The sequence below is a fragment of the Macrotis lagotis genome, chromosome 1 (genome assembly GCF_037893015.1).
Source record: "Macrotis lagotis isolate mMagLag1 chromosome 1, bilby.v1.9.chrom.fasta, whole genome shotgun sequence".
Lineage (NCBI taxonomy): Eukaryota > Metazoa > Chordata > Mammalia > Peramelemorphia > Peramelidae > Macrotis > Macrotis lagotis.
In genome coordinates, this window is record NC_133658.1 from 689789041 (window position 1) to 689801656 (window position 12616).

The 12616-nt window shown below is 36.7% G+C and overlaps 1 protein-coding gene across 8 annotated transcripts in view; it reads right to left on the reverse strand.

The window, feature by feature from the left end:
• Positions 1-8134: 8134 nt before the first annotated feature.
• RAPGEF4 (Rap guanine nucleotide exchange factor 4) overlaps positions 8135-12616 on the reverse strand; it is a 351048-nt gene continuing 346566 nt past the window's right edge. For 4 of the 8 annotated variants that reach the window (XM_074215699.1, XM_074215697.1, XM_074215703.1 and 1 more), the window contains one exon: positions 8140-10336. In XM_074215699.1, coding sequence (XP_074071800.1) covers positions 10209-10336 — 128 coding nt within the window. In that variant the 3' untranslated portion in view covers positions 8140-10208. Of the gene's footprint in view, positions 10337-12616 lie in introns of all 8 variants that reach the window. The other 4 variants (XM_074215700.1, XM_074215702.1, XM_074215698.1 and 1 more) reach the window with 3 other exon arrangements.

A 12616-nucleotide genomic window follows, 5' to 3' on the forward strand; every position in this document is an offset into this window, starting at 1 on the left:
ACTAATGCTGAAGTATTTTATTAATTATATTAAAATCTGAGAGGCATTAGGGTATATTGCTAAGAGTCTTGGTCTTTGAGTTAGAAGGATCCTGCTTATGCCCCTTACCAGCTGTGTAGTCCTTAAACTGAGTGTCCCCAAGCAATTCTCTAAGTTTATTAATGGCAGAGTAGGAATCAATCTGCATTCAGAGGAATTTGTTCCTTGTATTACCCTACAATGAAAAAACCAAAAGGCCAGCAAAAAAACACAAAGTAATATTCATACTAAACTAAGTATAAATATAGCTATAGTTGATGCTTAATAGATATTTATTGAATGAAATGAAAACTAAAGGAAAGGTAAATTTATTATAAATTATATATATTTTAAATGATGTATTTATTTTAAACAAAGCTGAATCAAAGTCAGAAAAATGGTCATAGAATATTGAGAACAACCTGGTGCCAGGTGACAGGAGAGAGGATATTTTTAAATGGATTTGGAATTGGTCTTGCCTTAGAAAGAAAGGTCAATCACTTAATAAAATAATAGTCACTTCTTCCAATAGAGCAAGAATCAGTAGTAATATTTTTATGAAGTACCTGGAAGAGGGAACACATAATTCAATCCTCACAGATGACATCAAGGTCTTTCAGAAAGTAATATGCCAAGCCAATTAAATGCTAGATCATATAATGCTATGTCAGCATGCAGGAAAGTGGTATGTGAGCTTGGTGTGATTCAATTAGTAGCAAGAATGTTGATCCTATTTGGAAGATTGTGGTCTCTGTAAGTTAGCTAAAACCCATCATCATCATCATCATATTAACTAACATTTATAATAAAACAGTGCTTGCTATGTTCTATACATTCTGCTAAGCACTTTACCATTATTATCTTATTTGCTCCTCATAGCAAAGGAATAAGTTCATCAACAACCTGAGAGGCTGTTGTGAGGATCAATCTGGGGGAAAGATACTATTATTATACCCATTTTATAGATGAGGAAACTGAGATAAACAGAGATAAGCAACATGCCCAGTAAGTATCTGAAGCTAATCTTGAACTCAGGTGTTCCTGACTCCAGGTTCGGTGCTCTATTCACTGTCCCATCTAAATACCTCTATAGCCTGGTGGTGTCAAATTCAAATAGAAAAGGGGGAGCCATTAATCTATAACTAAGAATTCCTGCAGGCTACATATGGTTTACTTGTAAAACATATGATCTGTGTTTTATTGTGTTTATATTTATTTTATCAAATATTTCTCAATTACATTTTGACCTGGTTCAGGGTGGGTCACATACAGCCTATATGTTTGACAACTCTGTTATAAACTATTTATAAAAGGAACTTTCTCAGTATACTCCCTGTGGCCAAAAAAAATATTAAGCATGTTCAAATATTTTCAAATAAAGAGAAATTAATTTTTCCTGGATTCAAGTCTTGATGAGCTTATCCCCAGAGTACTGCATGCAGTTCTGATTGCTGTCTCTTCTTGCCCATTTTCCAGTGCCTTATAGGAAAAACTACATTGAGCTAGAGAAGATTCAGAATATCTATAATTATCAGAAGCATGAATGTGCATGTGAATGAATTGATTTTTAAAAGCCAAGATCTAGAAATACTAATACTGAATAGAGACTGTAGAGTAATGAATCATATGCTAGACTTAAGAGGCAGCAGCAACTGGAATCAGAAACCTTTCCAGACACTAGTAGTTGGGAATCTGAGAAAATTCCTTAACTTCTCCAAGTTGCAGTTTCTTTATCTGTAAAATAGGGATAACAACATCTGTAGGACTGAGCACACAGAGTTGTGATGAGGTTCAAGTGAAATCTCAAAGCCTCAAAAAAAATCATCCAAAAGGAATGATCTCCCTCTTCGTTGCCCTCTCTTGGAATTCCTAGCTTCCTTCCACACTCAGTTCAGACTTGCATGAGGCCTTTCCTGGTCCCTCTAGATAACCCCTAACTTGAATGTGTTTTATATATTCTGGGGATAACCTAAGTGGCTGGATTTCTCGTATTGTTGTGTATGAACCTTCACCAGGGGCTTCCTTGTCAGTCAGACTTAAATAGCTTTTACAAATGGTATTTATAAAATAGATATAGCAAGAATAGTTAACACAAGATATTCTTTGAATCTCTAAGCCTACCTCAGTTTAAGGCATATAGTGTGTATTTTTTCTTGTTTGACTAACTGAATAGGCTTAATGTGGAAATTCCAATCCCAGGATACTTGGTTTAGAGGATACCCAATGAATACTGGTTTGAGTACAAATACTAATAAATTAGTAGAGTTCATTATCCTTAAAGATCATATACATGAAAATACAAATTTAAAAATGATTAGGCCATATATTCGATTTATAAATTATGAGTTATTGAGGAAAATTACATATTTTTCAGGTGAATGAAGGCAGGGGATTGTCACTAACATTTCAGTTCATTCCAGGAAAACTAAACATTTCCCCACCTTCTCCTCTCACCTCCTGAAATATCCCCTTGCTTACACTATTAGGCAGATTTCTGGAAGTGTCATGACCCTAATCATTCTGACATTCATCATCTTATACTAATAGTCAATGGGAATTTTGGGTAGTAATCCTGTTATTTCCTAATACTAGCCTTATCTCATGCCTAACTAGACTATAGACTGAAAAATTATCCTCAGAGATCATTCACCATCTTTTCATGATTCAGCCTGATTGTGGCAGGTCATTTCAATTCAATTTGACAGCCATTTGTTGAATATCTTCTAGGCACCAGATTTTATGATCTGTATGAACTAAGTATATAAAACAAAAAGAAAAATAATCTTTGCTCTCAAGGAGTTTACATTTTATTGGAAGAAAAGAACATATTGCAAAGATAAGGAATTTGTAGTGCCCAGACCACTAGGGGCATCTCCCTCCTCTTAAATTAAGCCTTGAAAGGGCCTGAAGATTCTAAAATTGAGTTGAAAAGGGGGTGCAGAAATGGAGGAAGAAAAGAGCCTAGTGAAGGGATTAGAGATCTTTTATGGAATATGATGCCTGAAGAATCCAAGCTTGCTAACAGGAGAGGGAGTAAAGGGGAATCAATCTGGAAAGACAGGTTGGAACCAGACAGTGAAAGGTTTAAATGATTAACAGAGGAATCTGTAGTTTATCCAAGGAGCAACAATGAGGTACTATACCTTCTGTAGCAAGGAAACAAAATGTATATGTATTTTAGGGTTATTAGTTTGGTATCCGTGTAGACATAGGCATAGATCTATATCTTTCTGATGCATTTAGATTTTACTTGTATAAAAAAATGGATTTTTCTTTTTTCTTTCTTCTTTTTTTTAAAATTTTCATATCTAATTCATCTGTTTCTCATGGCATCAACTAACTCCCTGATGTCATGGTCTTCTTCAAAAGTGAAGGGGGAAAAACTATCAATATTAATTTTATTTATAAGGCAATGGGGTTAAGTGACTTGTCCAAGGTCACACAGCCAGGCAATTATTAAATGTCTGAGACTAGATTTGAACTCAGTTCTTCCAGGGCCAGAACTCTATCCACCATGCCACCTAATTGTCCCCTTCTTTTTCTTTCTTCCTTTCTTTTTGCTTTTTCTTGCCCCAAATGACTATTATATGGAAAACTCACACAGGACAAGTGTTCACATGGTGGTCAGAAAAAGCAATAGAAGGACACCTCTCAAGGTCTCCCTTAAGAGCTTTGGAATTGAATGTGCTACATGAGAGACACTGGCACAGCACTGCCCAGCATGGCATGCCCTCATAAGAGAGGGTACTGTGCTCTATGAGCAGGGCAGAATTGAAGCAGCTTGAAGGAAACGTGAGAGGCATAAATTTAGAGAATCCACCACAAATGTTCACATGGTCTATTTATTTCCCATCTGTGCTAGAGCATTCAGGAGCTTGTATTAGTCTGATTAGCCACAATCAGACACACTGCAACTTGACTTTAATATAATGATGTCATCTGAGTCCTCTTCGACACAACAACCATCCTTTACATAAAATGAATATCTGTACCTTTAAGGTTCCTTCTTAATGATTCTAGTTGCAGTAGCGAAATGTTAACATTTTTTACTATAATGAGAAGATTTAATTTCATGTCAAATATCAGCTTCTATAAAGTTAAAATTTTTGAAGAATTTGCTAACAGAGTGGACTAGTCATAGAGTCTTGAAAACCTGAGTTCACTCCTGCTAAATCACAACCTCTTAGTCTCAGTTTTTTCATCTATGTAATACAGGTGAATAGCACCTACCTTATAGGGTTGTTGTGAGGATGAAATAACATAACACAAGTGCTTTGTAAATCTTAAGTAAAAGCACTCCATATACCTTAGTTGTTATTTTTTCTTTATTTTATTTTCCCCTGGTTACATGCAAAATTAAGTTTCATTCACTTCCAAAATCTTGAGTACCAAATTCTCTCCCTTCCTCCCATCTATTCCACCTCATTGAGAAAGCAAATTACTTGATATAGGTGTGGTCATATAAACGCATTACCACAACAATGAAGTTGTAAAAGTAAACATAACCTCTACCCCCCCCCCAAAAAAAAGTGTAACCTTAAGAAAAATAAAGTAAAAAATACTTCAGTCTATATTATTCAGGCACTATATTCGGTCTTTAAGACAGATAGTATTCTTTTTAAGTCTTTCAGTTCTCTTGTGTCACAGCATAGCTGAGACGTTGATCATCCTGCAATATTAGTTATGTTGTATACAGTACCTTTCCTACTGCATCTGCTCATGTAAGGTTTTTACTGAGAGCATCCTATTCATCATTTCCCATAATAGAACGGCATTTTATCTCAATCTCATACCACAGTTGTTCAGCCATTCTCTAACCAATGAGCATTCCCTAAATCTCTAGCTCCCTGCCACTGGAAAACAGCTGCTATAAATAGGTTCTTTTCTTTCCATTTTTTTAATCTCTTCTGGAAAATAGACCTAGCAGTGGTATTGCTAGTTCGATGGGTAGGCCTGGTTTTATAGGTCTTTGGGCATAGTTCCAAATTGCTCTCTAGAATTGTTGAACCCTCCAACAGTGCATCAATGTCTCAATTTCTTTACATCCCTTCCAACATTTGTCATTTTCTCCTATCCTATTAACCACCCCAACAAGTATAAGGTAGTACCTTAAAATTGTTCCAACTCACATTTCTCCAATCAATAGTGAATTAGGACATTTTAAAAAATGATTTAAATAGATTGCATTGATAACCTCATCTGAAAACTGTTCATATCCCTTGATCATTTATCAATTAGGGAATGGTTCTTATTTTTTGTAAATTTGACTCCGTTCTTTATGTTTGAGAAAGGAATTTACCAGAGAAACTTACTTCAAGATGTTTTTCCCATAGTTACTATTGCTAACTGTATTTCCCCTCCCATCCCCATTTATTCTATTCTCTATCTCCATTCACCCTGTCCCTCCTTAAAAGTGTTTTCCATCTGACCTCCCAAATTTTCCCTCCCTTCTATCACTTACTCCCCTACCCCCTTTCTCCCATTCCTTTTCCTCTCCTACTTTCCTGTAGGGTAAGATAGATGTATATACCCAACTGAGTGTGTATGTTACTCCCTCTCTGAGTCACTTCCAAAGAAAGTAAGTCTCACACACCTCCCCTTCCCTTGCCCATCTTTCACTCTCTCTTTCCCTTTCTCCCAGGACATTCCTCTCTCTCATTAACTCCATCTCTTTTGGGGGGGGCAGCTGAGTAGCACAGTGAATGGAGTACTAGCTTTAGAATCAGAAGGACGGAAGTTTAAATCTAGCCTCTGACATTTGATATTTGCTAGCTGTGTGACCTTGGACAAGTTACTTAACCTTGACTGCCTTGCACCGGGGCCATCTCCAGTCGTCCTGATTCATATTTGGCCATTGGATCCAGATGACTGGAGGAGAAAGTGAGGCTGGTGGCTTAGCACAGCACCCACTCACTCAAAATTCAATTCTTGTACTTATCATGACATCACCTCCCTGAAGTCATGATCTTCTTTGAGGACAAAGGACAAAAGCATTAGTATCTTCTCAATATATCATCCCTTCAATTTTAAAACCCACCTGTACCTTGTCTAAATATGCTCCTTGGAAATGCCCTAATAAATGAGAAAGTTCATGTGCATTATCAGTGTCATTTTTCCTATGCAGGAATATAAGCAGTTCAACATCATTAAGTCTTTTATGATTTGCCTTTCCTGTTTACCGTCTTTATGCTTCCCTTGAGTCTTGTATTTGAAGATCAAATTTTCTGTTCAGTTCTGGTTATTTCATCAGGAAAATTTGAAAGTCCCCTTTTTCATTGAATGTCCATCTTTTTCCCTGAAAGAGTATATTCAGTTTTGCTGGGTAGTTGATTCTTGATTGAAATACAGTTCTTTTGTCTTCTGGAATATGATATTCCAAATGCTATAAATCCTTAATGTGGATATCTGTTAAATCTTGTGTTATCCTGACTGTGGTTCCACGAAATTTGAATTGTTTGTCTTTTGGCTGCTTGCAATATTTTCTGCTTGACCTGGGAGTTCTGAAATTTGGCTATAATATTCCAGGCAGTTTTCATTTTGGGATCTATTTCAAGAAGTGATAGGTGGATTCTTCCCATTTCTATTTTACCCTCTGCTTCTAGAATAACAGGGCAGTTTTCTTTGATAAATTCTTGAAAGATGATGTCTAGACCTCCCCTTTTTTTTGGTCACGGCTTTCAGGTAGTTAAGAATTTTTAAATTATCTTTTCCTGGATCTGTTTTCCAGATCAATTATTTTTCCAGTGAGATATTTCACTTTTTTTTTTCTATTTTTTCATACTTTTGATTTTGTTTGTGGACTGAGAGCTCTGGAAGCAGCAGTGTTGCTGATTCAGTGGCTCATGAGGCCTGCTCCTGGTCTACTGAGGTTGGGGGTCTATGTTACTGAGGCCTGTACTGAACCATGTTCCACTTTTACCCTGGTGTGGTAGTTTTCCTGTTGACCTTCCAAGCTTTCCTTGGCAATCTTTGAGCTGAGAGGTCTGGAAATGTGCTCCCCAGCCATGGACCCAGTTGCTCAATGGTTTGTTCTTGAATGGCTGGGGTGGGTTAGCCCTGGTACAACCCTACTGTTCTTTGCTCCTCTCTTACTGCAGGGCAGCATACCCTTCCTGCAAATCTTCCAAGTTGTCTTGTGCTGGAAAATTGTTTCACTCAGTCTTTTTTGTAGGTTTGCCACTCTAGAGTCATTATTGAAAGGTATTTTGAGTGGTTTGGGGGAGAGCATGGGCAAGTCCTTGCCTTTACTCTACCATCTTGGCTTCACCTCATATTATTATTATTATTATTTTTAAAAGTCAGAAAAACAAAAGTTTTCTTATGGGCTTTCATTTGTCAATCACATATAATTCTTAGCATTAATACTCCTATGAACTCTAACTGTGCAAACAAACTCATTTCACCCTTAAAGGAAGAAAGGAATACATACAGATTCTTATACACACACACATTAGTGTATATGCAAATGTATGTATGTAGATATATAGTAGGATACACACATATATGTATATATATGTGTATATATATATATATATATATATATATGTATGTATTATGCTTCCTATGTGCTAGGTACTGAGTTAAGCACATTTACAAAAGTTATAAAGCACCTAAAATTTGATTTCTGTGGATTCTCTATTCACTAGAGTAGATCACAACTCTTCTATAATCTCTGAATCAACCTTTATGAATTTCTGTAGATATAAAAGGACAGCTTGGAGGGACTCATTGAAATTTGTGTTTAAAGACATTTATTTACTCCAGGAATGCAAGATTACCTCCATGCTAAGTAGACATTGGAATAGGACTTTGATGCAGACAACACATGAAATTTAAAACAAAATGAATAATCATTTCTCTATTAATTCATGGAGTCTTCTGTCTAGAAATTTAAGAGCTTTGGAAATCTCTTCCTCTTCATAAAACATTTTATTAAGCATCTGGAGGGTGATGATAGACCTATCATAAAATCAAAGGAGTAATCTATAAACTATTTTCAAAGTGCCCTGGTAGTTTTGATAGACTTGTCATCTAAAGGAAAAATCAAGTGGAGAAAAACCTATCAAATGACATCAGCAGCTTTGCACAGAGTATGGAGTGTCAGCTTCAGGGCTTGAGAGGTTTTCCAGCAAAATGAGTTCTGCAGACTATTGTGCATTTGTTCTCTCCCTCAATGGTTAGTGGAGGGATCTATGGGATAGGGGATTTCCCAAGATTATTTACTTTCAATTCTGTTTAATCAAATGGTCTAAAAATAAAGGTAATATGTCTTCTGGCTTTGTCTGGTGAAAGGAAATAGTTCATGAGCTATATTTTGCTGACTTCAAGTATGTCTTGTATCTGGGGTAGCTTTAGCGTTCATTTATGAGAGAGGGGGTCTGGGGTGCATTTGTGGCTACCTACTTTTCAAACTGCCACAAATGGGTCAGACAAAGAAGGAATTGTGGATACCTTCTAGCCAATTCACTTGGTTGTACAGGAAGAGAGTTCTGGTAAGGAGAGGAAGCATGGTGTAGAAAATAGAGAGCGGGGTTCAAAGTCAGGAAGACCTTTAAAATCCTACTCCTGAAACATACTGACTGTTTTACTCAACTTAACTTTACTCAACTTTACTTAATCTCTCAGGGTTCTAAGATTTAAGTCTGGGAATATAAACTGATCTACATTGGAAAAAGAGAGATTACCAACCAGGAATTTCCTAAAGTGATGAAATCATAGGACTGGACCAACACCCAGCACTACCATTTTTTTAAATAAAGACTCAAAAACATCTTTTTCAACATTTCTGTTTAATGAAGATCCTGAATGTTATTTACAGAAGATATATACACACATATCACATGATTCCAGCACATTGAATACTGCCAAATTATGAAGATGAAATAAAAACTTGTACTCCAATTACATGCTAAATAAAATAAATAAAAAAGTAATGATTTTGGCACAATACTGGTTATGTAGGAAATAAATACTTTATAATTTTAATTGAATAAACACTTTTATTTACATTCCACCTGAAAGTGCAAAATGATTGTTGAAAATTAAGATATCTGTAATAATGTTTAAGTCCAGAAAATATTTTTTTTTTTGCCAGTAACAACAATTTGCAGTTGATAGTAAAGTTTTTTAATGCCCAGGAAAATATTCTTATTTTGAAAAAAAAAAGTTTTGTGCATATTGTGCTCTTTTTAATGTCATTTTCTACCTTTGTTATAGCAATTTTAACAACTTCAGTACTGGAATTTCTATGTAATCCTGATTGGTCAGTTTTAAAAAAGATTATAGTGTAAACATAAATATAATTCTAGTTATCCTTCAAAAATTAGAGACCAGTCTTTCCAAGTTCACATAAACAGTCCTAATGTTGTACAGTAGTATGCAAAGTCAGGTTCTCTCAGAGACAAGGCCATGAGGCTGAGAATGCCATTACTACCTCTAGTTTGATCTTCCATGGATCTTCATTAATAACATATAGCCTTGTGGATTCAAAAACCATGGAATGAATATATTACTACTGCCCTCTCTTAGAGAAGTTACCCCTTTTCTGCCAGTGACATTTCTTATTCCTAGAGAAAGGTGTTGGGGACATGTAGGGATTTTACCATGTGCTTGTCACTGGCTATAGATCTATCAGATTTTACTATTTTTTTTATTTATAGTACAGCAAAGACAGTGGTGTACTTCAGGATGAATAAAGTTGCATACCAACCAGCATTCCTGAAGCTACAATAGACAAGCATTCCTTAAGTCAACCTTCATCTCTTTAGAATATCTTGTGTGCAGAGAGTGCTTGAGAGTCTTCAAAGCACTTTCACATATATGTTCTCTTTTGATCCTCACAACAGCCCTGTGAGGTAAGCAGAACAGCTTTTATTATTTCCATTTTATAGTTGAGGAGGCAGAGTCTCTGAAAGTTTAAGGGAGCTGCCCCAGGCCATACAGCTAGTTAGGGGAAGAACTGAGACTTGAACTCAGGTCTCCTGACACCTAGTTCAACACCCTTTCCACAGTGCCACACTTGCTCTCATCATCATGCAGCTGGTGTGCTGGGCAATGCCCAGGGATTGTTTCCATTAATATTTTGTTTTTTTGTAAAGTTCAGTATGGCAGTACAGTTGTAATAGGAATGGATTTTTTTTTGGTAGCTCGTAGACTGAAAATGAACCATTGTTTTAGTCCCTTTAAGATGTTCATGCTCGACGGGGTTCTAATCTGTGTGACATCTGGGATAACGTTCTCTGGTTGTCAATCACATTTAATTGTCGGACATAACCCCGGACATCCTGATGGTTCTTATTAGCAAGGGCTGCATCAGGATCTATTGACAAAGGAAAAGAACACAGTTTATTACATAGTCAACCTATTTAAGATCAAATGACTGTTCTTTTCACCTATTTACTACCTTTAATGCTGGGAGTCAATAAGATATTCACTGATAAATTGCTATTATACTATTTTCATGGACTTCATTAAAGTAGTCAGTGTTTTATTTAACAATGATCATTGTACTATTTTAATTTTTTAATTTATTAATATTTTATTAGGAGATATTAAAGTTAATTTCTCCTAATTATTTTCTATCTCTATTCCATATGTTCTCTATTCTATATGTTCCATAGCATCTTACTTGAGTGAAAATCTGAGTAACTGTCTGAGAGCACATCTAACTCTGATAATATACTGAAATCTTCTGAATTATTTTTTCCCATCAATCTAACTTTAAGCTGAAAATATATTCTTTCTCTCTCACTTTAGTCTATGCTAGCTGTATGTGCCACTGTTTGATAACTACTATTTTTAATTTTCATTTGACTAAGGTTAAAGAAGCAAGCCCTGAGTTTGAAGAAGCAATTTCCTCTCTTACTTGTATTACTTGCCTACAAAATTGAAATACCTACTTTTGGTCCAATGCAGGTTCACTTTCCTTGCTATAAAAGTGCCTGTTTTGACCTTAGTGAGGCCTCTCTATACTGAAGAGAAACATTTTCATTGTGGTTTATAAATCTCTTTTCTTACATCCCTGCGATATTAGCAGAACAGGCATCATTCTCTCTGATGAGAAAATTGAGCCTCAGCTACTTAACCAAGGTACAAACAGCTGGTAGGTGATGACATTAGGACGTGGTTCCAAGTCTTTCATAGTTTAAGGTTCTTTTAATTATCCCGCTTTTCTTTCCTTGAAAAAATAAAGGCCCAACCCAGAGGGTTGACGCTACTCTTCCTGCTAAACCACATTTCCTGGCCCAGCTGGTGCATTATGTTCCCAAGGCTGCTGTATAATTCTATGGTCAGATTCCTTGAATTCAGAGGTTTAAAGTCCCATAGGGGAAAAAAGCCCAAGAATCACTTAGTCCAACCCTTTTATGTTTATTAGAGCTCACAGAGGTTGTCATTTGTATCTGACAGATTAGTGGTAGGGCCAGGTCTACGCCTCCCAGCTCAAGTCCATTCCCCCTGCCTGTGTTGGCTCTTAGACCTTCCCTTTCTCTTATTCTCCCCCACGGTGCACATATACATACACAACCCTCCTCCTTTTTCTCTCACTACTCCCAAAGGTAAAGGAAAGGTACTTTTTTTGCACAAAGGGTGAAAGAGAACACCAACTGGATTCCGAAGCCCTTACTGGGTATAAGAAGCCACTCATCAGGATACTAATCATCCAGAATTAATCCTGCACTGGACTGAGTGAGGAGCACATTGTGTTTAATTTCATCTTTTTGCTGGCAATATACAATATACTGTAATTACATTGTCTATAGTCTTGCAATGTTTATGCCTCTATTCCTATAGCTTTATCTATAGATTGTTGACTTCAGAGCTGAGCAGCTGTTGTTTATCAGCAGTAACAAATAACTTCAACAAATGCAGTACATATTATTTTACAAACTGGTTTTCCTTCTCTTGGAGAAAATGGATCAGAATGCAAATGTACAAATCCCCAGGGGCGATGCTCTCCTTCATGCAGAGCATATTTCCAGGAAGATCTATCATATTATCAGAGGCGGTTCCAGAGATGCCTCTTTCTCCATTATCTAATGACCATTCCTTGAGGAATGCCAGCCACTCACAGAATCTATGTGGGACAATTTGGTGGCTCCTCTGGCCTATTTGACCTATTCTCATTGTGGAGGAGATAACAAGGACTCAAGAAGGCAAGGGCATCTGTCCTTTAGAGATAGCGTCTCCTTACCCACTCCTAATTCCCAATTCCCAAACGTGTCAGTCTTAACCAGTCTAATCCACAGTATTTTTCCCTAGATTCTTCTCTCCTCTGGCATTGAATCTAAGTACTAATAGAACATCAGCATCTTATATGACCCTCTGCTGCTGAAGTCCTGACAAGAAAGGAAACAATTTTACTTCATGTGATATATGCTAGGGTAAAGGGGCAGCTAGGTGGCAGAGTGGCTAGAATACCTGCCTTTGAGTCAAGAGGACCTAAGTTCAACGTTTGGCCTCAGACACTTGCCACTTAATTCCTATGTGACCCTGAGCAAGTCACTTAACCTTCATTGCTTTGCATCCAGACCATCTCTAGTTGTCCTGATTCATATCTGGTCACTGGACCTTAGATGGCTCTGGAGGAGAAAGGGAGGCT